The 13,075-nt window shown below is 34.9% G+C and overlaps 1 protein-coding gene across 28 annotated transcripts in view; it reads right to left on the reverse strand.

Moving 5' to 3' along the window:
- gramd1bb (GRAM domain containing 1Bb) overlaps positions 1 to 13,075 on the reverse strand; it is a 104,070-nt gene that overhangs the window by 10,772 nt on the left and 80,223 nt on the right. For 14 of the 28 annotated variants that reach the window (XM_043264526.1, XM_043264527.1, XM_043264525.1 and 11 more), the window contains 5 exons: positions 9,671 to 9,884; positions 7,714 to 7,734; positions 6,253 to 6,276; positions 4,442 to 4,462; positions 3,103 to 3,126 (listed from right to left, as the gene is read on the reverse strand). In XM_043264526.1, coding sequence (XP_043120461.1) covers positions 3,103 to 3,126; positions 4,442 to 4,462; positions 6,253 to 6,276; positions 7,714 to 7,734; positions 9,671 to 9,884 — 304 coding nt within the window. The remainder of the gene's footprint in view (positions 1 to 3,102; positions 3,127 to 4,441; positions 4,463 to 6,252; positions 6,277 to 7,713; positions 7,735 to 9,670; positions 9,885 to 13,075) is intronic. The other 14 variants (XM_043264531.1, XM_043264524.1, XM_043264521.1 and 11 more) reach the window with 5 other exon arrangements.

The following is a 13,075-nucleotide window of genomic DNA, read 5'->3' on the forward strand; positions in this document are numbered from 1 at the left end:
TATCTTCCGCATGCTCTTGTCAGACTTTAGAGAAGAAAGTTAGTCTGCAGGTGTGAATCGGACCACAATGGCGAATAAAGAGTGTCTAAAGGGCGTGACTGGAGAGTTGATGAAGAAGAAACGTACAGTTGCTTCCGCAAGAGATTATTAATTATTACCTCAGTATGCAAATGCAACTAATATCTCCATTAGAGGATTGGTTGTTGGCTCGCAAAAAACATTCTTCTTGGAGTTTAGCCCATTAAAGACGTGATTCTTCTTAGTCCCCAAATTTTGTGCTTGTTTTCTGTATTCAGCAGCTTGCTCTCCAACTTTAGAGAAGATAGAACTGGACCACAGTGACAAATAAAAATCCTTGAAAGAGACCAGATAGTCTAAGAAGGAACAGAAAATTAATTCCACATGTGATTATTAATTGGTACCTCAGTATGCCACGGCCGCTAATATCTCCACTAAAGGTTGAATGTTTGCTTTCAATGTTCTTCTTGGAGTTTAGTCCATCAAAGACATATGTCTTTGCTAGTTTTCTGCTTTCGGCTGCTCTTGTCGGACTTCAGAGAAGAAAGATCTTCTGCAGGATCACGTTGACAAATAAAAAAACATCCGGAAATGCTCTGCGGCAAATCCTTCGTTTTTAAGGTCCTCTTTTTAGCAATTAACGCTTTCCAATGAAGAATTCACACTCGCATCTCTCAACCCCAAACTATACTATACACGCTCCATCTCATTTGTGCCTAAAGATAACCAAGAACAAAGGCTGACACGTGATCTGCAGCAGTCATAATGCTAAGAATGGAATTCTGCTCGCGCAAGCAACAACTCCGTCCCAAAAGTATCCTCTCTTCAGCGCTTAGGCGTAAATATCCATAAAAGCGGATGGACTCAACGGAGAAGCAGATACTCAGAAACATTCCAGAGCAACAGATATTGTGGAGCACAACAGTTCTATCTGATTTATGTAGATCTAGATGTGTGTGAGTGTGTGTTTACTCCCGCTGATGAGTATGTAAAGTCAGTTACTTATTAACTAAAAGAGTAAATACTGAGAGACGCCAGTGGCTGGTACCAGGCGTGGGTGTGACGACTACATCATGTCATCAGGGGATCCTTCTGTTTTTAATGTAGACAATGGGGTGCAATATGTTGAGGCTAGGCTCTCCTAACTCACATTGTTATATTTATCCAAAAATCCAAAACAATTTTTTTTTCTAAAAATTAGTGCTGTCAACTGATTAATTGCATCCAAAATAAAAGTTTTGTTCACATAATGTATGTGTGTGTACTATGTATATTTATTATGTATATATAAATACAGACACATGCATGAATATGCTTAAGAAAAATAAAATATATATATATATATATATATATATATATATATATATATATATATATATATATATATATATATATATATATATATGTATATATATAATATGAATATAAATATTTTAGTAAATACATATGTGTTAGTAAATATATATATATATATATATATATATATATATATATATATATATATATATATATATATATATATATATATATATATTGATATTAAATTTTTTTTATTTTGGATGCAAATAATCACGATTAATCATTTGTCAAACTGAAATTATTTTAGCATATGTAGACTGCTATTTAAATGAAGAGTTACATTAATTAGACTCATGAATGAGACTTTGAATGAACTTCCACTGAGGTTTAAACCTAAATAGACATCCACCCAAAGTTTTTCACAAGACAAAATACAATTAAATGTTGGTAACCAAACGATTTAAACTGAACACAATAAACTAAATCGCTGAGTTGATTTCTGTGGAAAACGTCATGAAATTGCTGCCTTAAAATAAGCTAATTCATACAGGTTTTGCTCGTATAAAGAGTCAGGTGCCGTCCCGGAGCCTAACTGAAGTAGAGTTCAGCAGCTCACGTTCACCGCGGCGGTCAGTCGGGCTCAGAACTCACATGATGACGGTCGAGATGTAATCACAGAGCTCTCAGGGCCATGGGAGATCATCACTGCCCCGTACAAACACACACACACACACACACACACATCAGAAATGCACTAATCATACTGTATGAATTTAACATCAATGCCACCGTGTGAGATCCTGCCCAGTATGAATTTAGTATGCATCAAACAGCTCACATCCGTGCAGATGCAGTGCAATCAACCAATCACATCACATCGCTGAGAACCAGAGCCAGACAAAGAGATGCAAAGTCTATTTACTCTTAATATATTTAATGCTGCCGTCATGCAGGCCCTTGTGAAAAAGAAGTGTGCTTCATCGTCATGAATATGCACTTGCAGTGCATTTCAAATTTAAAAATTACATTTGCTTATAATAAGATATAAAAAATAAGTGTACTTAATAAAACTGTACACTTTAACGAGTGCACTTTTAATAATGCTAGATTAAAAGATTTAAATAAATATGCTTATTTTATTGCGCTGACTAGAATAATAAAGCACATTCAACTAATTATTTGTTATTTGATATTACATTTAAAGTTAATATATTTTAAAAGTACTAAATTGCTACTTCATCATTACAAAGGTGTATTAACGAATATATTTTTATTTCAACAGAATTGAAAAAAGCATACTTTAATGCACCATAAATGTTTGTCAGTACATTCAAAGCTTTAACCATTTTTCAAAGGCTTTAATAATAATGAATAATGAAAGTAATAATGATATTACATATAAAGATGCACATACTTGACTACTTAACTGTTAAAGTTAAAATTATGGAACATTTCCATTTAATTGCAAATTACATGCAATTAAGTGTCTGACAACATTACATTCAGTTCACAATCAAAGTATGCAGTATATATTCTTTAAAGTATAACGTTAGCTCTACTACTCTTTTTAAAAGCATGCCGAATTGTACTTCTTTTCAACAAAGGGGTATTAATGCCATGCATCCTGTTTTTGCATTCCGTTTAGTAACGTTCGCGAAGGCAGGTGGAGATATTACACCATTAGACGATCACACGCATGCCGAAGCCATCGTTAGAACGGAAGAAGCCTTCAAGACCGAACGTTTGTGAGAGGGAACAGAACGTGGAGAGTAAAATCATGCTTACTCTGAGAATGTGCTGTCTCTCATGCTGAAGAGAAAGAGTGAAGAAGAGAGAGAAGAGAGGGGCAAAAAAACAAAAAAAAAACACAGACAGAAAAAGATAGCAAAGATTGAAGGAGATATTGTTGAACGATATTGTGGAATGAAAAGTGATTGAAAGAAACGACGCTCTCTTGTGGCTAATGTTCTGAACAGAAATCAGTGCTTGAAGAGAAAACCTCTACTGACACAACATACCCTGAAGGATTTCAAGTACAATATAATACCATGATAGAGTTGTTTCAGGCATGCACCTTCGTATTTAAATATGCAATTATAAAAGAAATACGTCATTTTGCATGCCAAAACATATAAGATAATAATTGAATCAAACATTAATATTCTGACTTTCTGATACACGGCAGTGCGAAGAAAGCGGATGTTGTTATCAGTCATTCTGACACGTAGACGTGAAATATGAGGAAATTAATAACAGGATTGCGAGTCGGATAATATTTGCAGCCCAACTGATGAGTGTCAGAGGAAAGAGCGACAAATCTGTAAATCATTACAGTAAAACAACAGAAGACTTCTACCACGTCAGTGTTCTCACACACAAGTAATTATATACTAAAATCCAAACATAATGCTATGATAAGAAATAACTAAGTTAAATATTAATTTTATTATTATTATAAAATTTTAAAAAAATAATTTTTCACTAGATGTAAATATTAATTATATAATTTTTTATTTTATATATATATATATATATATATATTAAATATATATATATTTAATATATATATATATATATATATATATATATATATATAATGTGTGTGTGTAAAATTAAATATTATAATTATTTAGTTTAAATATATATATATATATATATATATATATATATATATATATATATATATATATATATATATATATATATATATATATAAATAATTATTATAAAATTTTAAAAAGTAATTTTTTACTAGATGTAAATATTAATTATAACTATAAATGTAATTAAATTATATATATATATATATATATATATATATATATATATATATATATATATATATATATATATATATATATATGTGTGTGTGTGTGTGTGTGTGTGTGTGTGTGTGTGTGTGTGTGTGTATGAAGTCAAAATTAGATTTATTATTACATTTCATGAATTTAAACTGTTCCCTTGTTCAAGTACCACAAAGAATGAACTATATGGTGACATGGAAATCTGTTTATATTTCAAGGTAGGTGGACACAAAACACAACCATTAGTACAAGCATGAACACACACACACACACACACACACACACACACACATTCATTATTAATATAAAATGTCACTTACGTTGTACCAGCTCTGGCTTTTCTGAAAGAGAAGAAAAAGAAAAAGACTATATTAGCAGCTATGCAGAGCATTATTTGCAGACGCCCCTCGCAGCGAGTGTATATTTACAGACTGTGAGGGCTGGCCGAGGGCCTGGCATGTGGCAGCTGCTAAAGTCTACTAGACTGACATCTCCCTTCACCGGATAATTACACACACATACATCGTTTGTTCTTTCCACAAATAGCGTGAAACAAATATAGATGGTTAAATGAGCAGTTTCAAAGCTGATACGTCATGGGAATAAGACAAATTCGCACTTGCATGAGCAAAAATAGAAACTTGGAGACACTTTTAGGGGGGTGTTTGTGTACAGGGGAGAACTGACGTCACTAGCGCTCTATTTATAACACGGCACCGTCTAGCTCGGTCTACAGAAGCCTGAATGCTGTTTTACTCAGGCCAGGAATTCCTTTAAAAACACACCTAAAACTATTTCTCGTAATTATAATGTTAACTCATAATGTGACTTTTTTCTCGTAGTTATGACATTACATCTCTCAATGTGACTTATTATAGTATGTGTGCAATGTGACTTTATTTCTTGCAATTATAACACTGTACATTGCTTTATTTCGCCTTTATTATGATGCTATATTTCGCAAAATGACTATTTCTCAAAAACAAAAACACTACATATCACCACATATCTTCATTCTCCTAATTATAACATTATGTCTCACAATGTGACCTCATTTATTATTATTATTTAATTATATATCGCAATGTGACTTTACTTTTCATAATATATGTGCTGTGCAGTGAATGTATTTGTTTTTTATTATGACGTTATACATTGCAAAGTGACTATTTCTTATAATTATGAATATCTATTTTGCAAAGCGACTTTATATTTCATTGCGAAGACTTTTTTGTAATTACGGCATTAAACTGTAATTTTTTTGATGTGATTGTATCCCTCATTTTTATGACATTACGTCCCACAATGTGACTTCATCTCTTATAATTATGAACACAATTCAATACGACTTTATAGTCTAAACATGAACTAAAAGGACAAACCCTTTGATACATCCCACCCAAACTTCCTGTTTGCACACGGGTGTACATCAACACAGGACATAAATTTGCATTCATTGAAATCATGGAGTCATTGAGGGCATGATTACAGGCCTAGTAAACAACTCAGGGAGACATGGGAAAAAAATGTCAATGTCAACAGAAAAGCTAGCGGTTAAAAAACGGTTATAGCGTTATAACATTGTTATAACATTATAGCCATAAACCTTCACCGACGTAAACAGACCACCATCTAAATGAAAAGAAACGGAAATAACTTAAGGCAGACACACACTCTGATGCTATATTAGTTTGCACAACGCATAATGGGCTCCCTTGTTTTATAGTCTAGGTTAAAGTGAGCAGACAAAATGACTAGAAGTGTGTGTCAGCCAATAAGCCCTTCAATTAGCCTACTACCCCAAACAAGCTTTGAGTGTGTGTGTGTGCGTGTGCTACTTTGACAGATTAGCTAGCACAGCTCTGGTTGTGTCTCGTTCATGACCCTTTAAAGCCTATAGATCAACTCACACAGACCCGCTAACACACATACCGGTCTATTCCATCAAGGCTCAGGGATTGGATGGTTTAATGTGGGCTAATCTGATCTAAACTCGAGAGAGGTGTGAGACATGTGGACAGAGAGAGAGAGAGAGAGAGAGAGAGAGAGAGAGAGAGAGAGAGAGAGAGAGAGATAGGTGAGGAAGGTTTAGGGGTCAGGGGTCAAACGGAGAACAACGTGAAATGCTTACTTTTATCAGGTTTAATCTGTCATACTGTAAAGCAATGAAAAAGAAAAACAAGGAGAAACTGGAAGCTCATTCAGTGCATCCGAAATACTGTTATCCAATGCATGTGTGTTGTAGAAACAGAACCGTTAACCTTGGTGTTGCTAGCGCGCTTTAACCAAAGACCTAATAAGCTGCCTGCCTAAAAGCATTTTAAACACACTCCCGAAGTGAACGCTGCTTTTAAAGAAGCAGTGGCATTTCGTAGTCTTGCAAGATCTATTTTTTGAGCCTAATTAAACAAATCTATTCAAAAGTATTCTAACTAAATCCAATCTACAAATAATGTGAATTAAAACTACGTAAAAATGCATATTTAACAAAGGTTTGCATATGCAATATTTTCGTCTAGTTTTAACATAGCATCTGTTTGGCATGCCATTGGTTAATAATTAAAAGATAAATGCACTCTTTTACTACGCTATTAATTAACAACAGATAGCACCAGTCAGGAAATTCCTGGGTTGGGAATTTCCTCTGTTTGAAATCAACAGAGATAAATCATCAGGTGGCTCATGGGACTAATGCACTCACGGGACTCTGATGCGATCAATGAAAAGACGCGTAGATTAAAACTAACATAAGCCTGCAGGTCAAATCTTTACCTCAAATAAATTAATGCGGTTACAAAAGATGAATAATGATATCGGTGTAGCAAAATCACCTGGTAAGATCTATTTCATACATATAAGGCTGGTCCTCTGATGGTGGCGGCCATCTTGAAATCACATGACTAGTCAAATTAGACCCGCCTGACTGAAAGCTCCCCCTTTATTTTCCATTTTTCACATTTCTGTTATCTTGCATTGGTAACAGACCATCATTGGGGTTGCCAGATGTCAAGTATGCAAATCCCCCAAAACAAGCTTTTAAACGCATTATCTCCTCAAGGTTAATAATTGGCTTTTTGCAACTAAATCTGCGCGCACATTTTCTCATTGATAAACTATAATAAATGCAAGTGCGTCGATGCGTGTTTGGTTATGTGTGATTGAGGATGCAGAATAAATGCATTCAATCAATTCGGTTTTCACAAGTTTTCATAATATAGAGTGGGATGATGTATATGACAGATACACCCCGCATTACGTAGAGTGAAATGTAATCAGTTTAACCATAATCATGCAGCCCTAAGGCAAACACTGCTTACTCGATCTCTTTAACCCATTAATATACTATTATGCAGAATCAAAAGTGACAAACACGCCTGCTAACAGCAAAGCGGATGGAGAGAAAGGAGTCTATGCATGTATTTGTTTCGACGAACACTTGGACACACACTTGCATTCACACGAACAGACAGAGCCAGACGAGACACACACCGATAACAACGAAAACAGACCACAGGACGGCCCACGGAGCAGTAACACAGACACACAGGGTGAGAGACTGAGTGAATACAGAACAGAAGAGAGAAATGCTTACTTTGGAAAGTCGCTTGTGAGACTAGCATGCATCGAGGAGAAAAACAGAAATCAGAAAACGGAACACAAATCAGAACAACCACAAACAGCGAGAAGAACATGATAGTCAAGTTCAGATCAAAGACATTTTTATATGACATCAGCAAAAGTATCGAACTCTAGAAAGAAAGAGTACGGTGAGTGTGAGAAATGAAAGGAAACGGACAGAACAAGCGACTAGAAGAGCTGAAATGAGACAGACAGACAGGATGATGACGTGAGCTATAGCTATAGTGCACTGCATTTATTACAAATCACTACACTTCATCTCTCCATTCATTCATACGCCGTCAGTCCGTCCATTCATTCATTCATGCATGTGAATTTTTGAGTTGCCTTACAGACATTAAAGGAACAGTTCACCCAGAAATTAAACTTACGCTACATTTTACTCCCCTCGAAGCCGTCCTAGGTGTATATGACTATCTTCTTTCAGACGAACCCAGTCAGTTTATTTATCCTGGCTCTTCCAAGCTTGGTAATGCCATTATTTTGAAGCTCCACAAATCGGATGCGTCCGTCGTGAAACTGGTTTTACGTCGCATTGCTTGCAGATACATCCGATTCATGGAGCTTTCATAACAATGGCAGCCATCCACAGGCATTACGAAGTTTGCAAGAGATTAGTTTGAAAGCCATATACACCTAGCATGGCTTCGGGGTTGAGTAAACTATGGGGTCATTTTCGTTTTCGAGTGAACTATTCCTTTAAAAGCTCCTCCCAGGCATTAAAAGCCGTTTGGTTTGTTTTTTTGTTTGTACTGACAAATTAATTAATTAATACATATACAGTATATGACGGATGTCTTTGAGATATTCTCAGGAAACAATGTCATTTGAAGGTATCGTGTATATTTCCATCTATAAGGTCTATAAAACGTGCATAAAACTATGTATGAGCTTCACACCACTTTTGAATGTCTGCCAATAGAGAAACATAGGACCAGATGGTGTCGTTACGACATGTACCGGCAGAGACTAACCGGACAATGCTTATTTAACTTACTGTACACCATTTGATAAATTTTACTGTCTTAGAAATTACTTTTTTGTCCAAATGTTTATTTATTCATTTACTTATTTACTTAATTTAAATGAAATTGAATAGTGTAATATTTACAAACGTGGTTTTGCGTCGCAAAAATAAAGTAAATGTAAATATATATATATATTAAATTGTAATAATATTTCATAATTTTTACTACGTTTTTAACAAATAAAGGAAGCCTTGGTGAGCGGAAGTGACTTCTTTCAAAAAAATCTTCTTGTGTTTTCTATTAAAATACTACTACTTCAGTGTTCATTTTAAAAGAAATCACAGCAAATTAACATTTTCCTGAATTTTTTTTGTAAAATCGTAAATGGCACTTTTTCCTGAGAATCGGTCGTCTTTGAAGCTCTGTTATCGTGTCTGAGAGTGAAACACTGTTTGGTTATGATTGTACATGTTAATGCACACTGATTCCTTCTGCTTCAGCCTTTCCTCACTTCATATGTCCTTATAATACAGCAGTGAATTGGTGGAAGATGAGGTTTTTTGCTTTAGCGTTTGTAACTACTGCACTTGAGCATGAGATAAACTAGTCTAAACATATCGAAGGTCCCCCTTTAAAAGCATTTCAATGCAAAAATAAAAATAAATCTTATGACAGTGTATAATATAATATACCTGCATGGGATAGACTACTTGCAAAAACAGATTTGTAGAACTATGTCAAATGGGTTGGACACATGCTATGACTGGACAACAGAGGGCAAACTAGCAGGAACGGTAGGATAAGGCCGTTCCACGTAATTAAGTGCATTATATCCGATACACAGCAGGTTTCCCAGAGGAAGTGATGTCGTAGAATGACTGGGGTTGGTGGAGAACCGTAGAGGAACTCAACGGGCAGGGCTGGATGAGGAGGAGGACATACCTTGGAGTTCTTGCCCCCGCTGCGTGTGGACTGACCGGAGAAGGTGCGAGTGACCAGCTGCTCAGGGGTGGAGGGGGACTTGGAGGTGTCGGACTGCTCTGAGCCTTTCTCCACCATGGCGTCCGTCTCGACGTTCTGCAGAATGGGAGATCGACAGCGCTTCCGCAGAACCGGAGAGCAGGCGGGGGAACTCCGGTTAGAGTTACTGGCAGTGCTGGAGAGACGAGAGAGACATCGAGACCGTCAGACCTCTTAAAAACACGAAAGGTCATATGTAACATGCATTTGGCCATTTTACATCAGTGAACGAAAATGCTCATTTATTTCGGTGTTTCTAAACACCATCGAAAACATTCAACCTTCATTTTTCATATAGAATTAGCGAATATGTGATTATTGCATACTGTTTTATGATGTACTACAATAAAATTATGCGCAAATATCATCTGCCACTATTTGCACTTAATACAAACTACTCTTTTTTTTAAGTTTAAACAGCGCCCATCAGCGTCCAAACATTTTAAGCTTTTTTCCAATAACCATTGCCTTATTAACATGAATATATTTGTGGAAACATTCATACTAAATGAGTCTAAATCAGATCATTTAAAATTAAGTTTGAGTAATTTTACTGTCTTTTTATTTTTTCAAATGTGTCTATATATTATTTATTAAATCGTAGTTTTTAATTGTAGCTCATTTAGAGAAATGCTTTCACTCCAAGTTTTAAAAAATGACAATACTCCCAAAAATGTATTACCACATATATTAACTAAAACGGGTTCATTTAAATCAATTTAAATAAATGAATTAAATGAATTACATCTTTAGAATAGTGTAATATACATTCATTAAAATATTTTAAAATATATTTTATTAAATACACATATTTAATTAAAATTATTTACAATTTCAAGCCAATCCGACCAAGCACTAAAATCACTTTAAATCAAAAGAAAACTCAAGTGACAGAAACTCACTTCAAAACATCAACCTTAAAACCCCCCCGCGAATGCCGCTGATCAACAGAAGCCCACCTTATAAACACCTTATAAATCCCCCACAGACAGACATTACAGATGTTAATACAGACAATAACCAATCGATGATCAAGCCGAACAGCGCAACTTTAGTGTCCCAGGAACTCCAGACTTCATCCTGCATCTAAAAGCACAGCTCATTTAAGACATCGATCTAATCAAATTAACACACACACACACACGCTTACATTAATATATAACCGAACTGCATGCTGACTTGTCTCTGTGGATGCTCGACTCTCTCTAGTTTCCAAAGGGGGCAACCTGGTCACACTATAGGCTCTTATGCAACGTCTTACATCACTACCATCCAATCACAATTGTAAAACGAGGTCACTACGCTATTCTACTGTTTCAGTGAAGCCTTGTGTGTGTGTGTGTGTGTGTGTGGTATGATCACAGTGATTAGCACAGATAGCCGCCCGCTGTGGCCTGTCAGGTGCACTGCTAAAGATGCATGCTAATCATAGCGTCAGGCTAGCAATCTAACAGGCTGAAGGAAATCACTGCTTTCATCGATTTTACAATCCATGAGCAAACTGCAGCGGTGGAATAAAACGTTAAATGGATTCAGTCATACGGATTAATTAATGATAATGAAAAATAGGCGCACTTTTACATTTTACACGTGCATTTGATTACAGTAGTGTGCTAATTGAAATATGTTATGCATTTAAAATCTACTAAATTGAAACTGTATAATGTATAATTAAAAAAATAAAAAAACATGACATGCGAGTTTACCGTAAATGCTTGTCAGTACATTTTAACCAAATAATTCATACTAATAACCGATAAGTCGTACTAAGTGGGTGAAAAAGCACTTTTAAGAGCAACTAGCGTTTAACATCCATTTAAACTGTAATTGAAGCATGTGATTAAGTGTCTAAAAACATTCAGTTCACACTTAAGCAGTATATTATACGTTTTTCTAGTATATTAAAAGTACGCTGAAGTTAATTTTTTTCCTCCAAGGTTTTTGAAGTAACTTGCATTTAGAAATGAATGAATCACTCACTGAACGAATCCATCCGAACCTACTGAATCAATAGCTGCTTTAATAGATTCATTTAGTTTATTTTACGAAGGCTTCATCCAAATGAATCAAACTGGCTTCTCCAGAGTTCGTTAGTCTTTCTGAATGATTCATTAATAGAACCAAATCATATGTTTGCTAATCGAATCAAACCGAAGATCGAAGCGATTTTAGACTTCTGTTGTTTACACCAAACAAAAAAAAGTTCTAAATCTTTACAATAAAAAAAAAGTCTTTACACTTTCTTCAGAGCTCAGAAAAATACAGTGGTTTGTTCCATTCCACTTTAAAAGGTAAAAGGATGAATTTCTGTTTGTGTGAGACTCAGTCAAGCGGAGAGGGCCGACCATCCTAAATAATGGGAATACACACACACACACACACACTCGCAGTGCCAGCTTTTTTCCTTTCGCTGTAATCCTGCCACAAGTGAATATGTTTCCATGGAAACAGTCAGCGCAGGACCGGCCAAGTTTGGAAGTGGTTGGGCTCCGCAGGGAAGAGGAGAGAGAGGGAGACGGTGGAATGTTAGATAACAACACGCTTTGATGATGTTATCAAAATTGTTAGAACCAATCAGAGCTTTCAGTTCAGCACGCAAACACAATCAGACTGACAGGTGCACGACGCTGTGTGCGTGTGTGTGTGAGCATGACACGACAGATATGCTGTGTTCATGTTGCTATGGTAACATGGCTGTTTTGCAATATTCAGTGTGGTGCTAAATATAACAGCTCACAATGTCAGCTTTCCTCGTTTCACTCAACTCCAGCAAAGACATTTCCATTCATTCATTCATTCATTCATTCATTATATTACATGTTTACCATGGCTTCCAAAAAAACATAACTGTAAAACTTTTTTCTGTCTTTTTTAGTAGCAGTAACAAAACAACTAAATACAATTCTTTCCCATTCAATATTTCATTTCATTGTTTTTTTTTTAAGTATATAGTACATACAATGCACACATACAATATATATATATATATATATATATATATATATATATATATATATATATAAATAAGAAAAATATGTTATAGTTATATTTTAAATATATTTATGATAGAATTCATATGGGAAAATATATATGCAAATACATTTAAATATTTTCAAAATATATGCTGTATGCGTGTGTAGATAATAAATAAACACAGTACACACACATATATTCTTTAAACAAAAACTTTTATTTTGGATGCAATTAATCACATTTAATCATTTGACAGATCTATTTTTCATATATATATATATATATATATATATATAGTTTACTAGCACAATAGGAGATTTGTATGCATGCTAATAGACTATACGTTTTTAGTGA

This window comes from Puntigrus tetrazona, chromosome 18 (genome assembly GCF_018831695.1).
Source record: "Puntigrus tetrazona isolate hp1 chromosome 18, ASM1883169v1, whole genome shotgun sequence".
Taxonomy (NCBI): domain Eukaryota; kingdom Metazoa; phylum Chordata; class Actinopteri; order Cypriniformes; family Cyprinidae; genus Puntigrus; species Puntigrus tetrazona.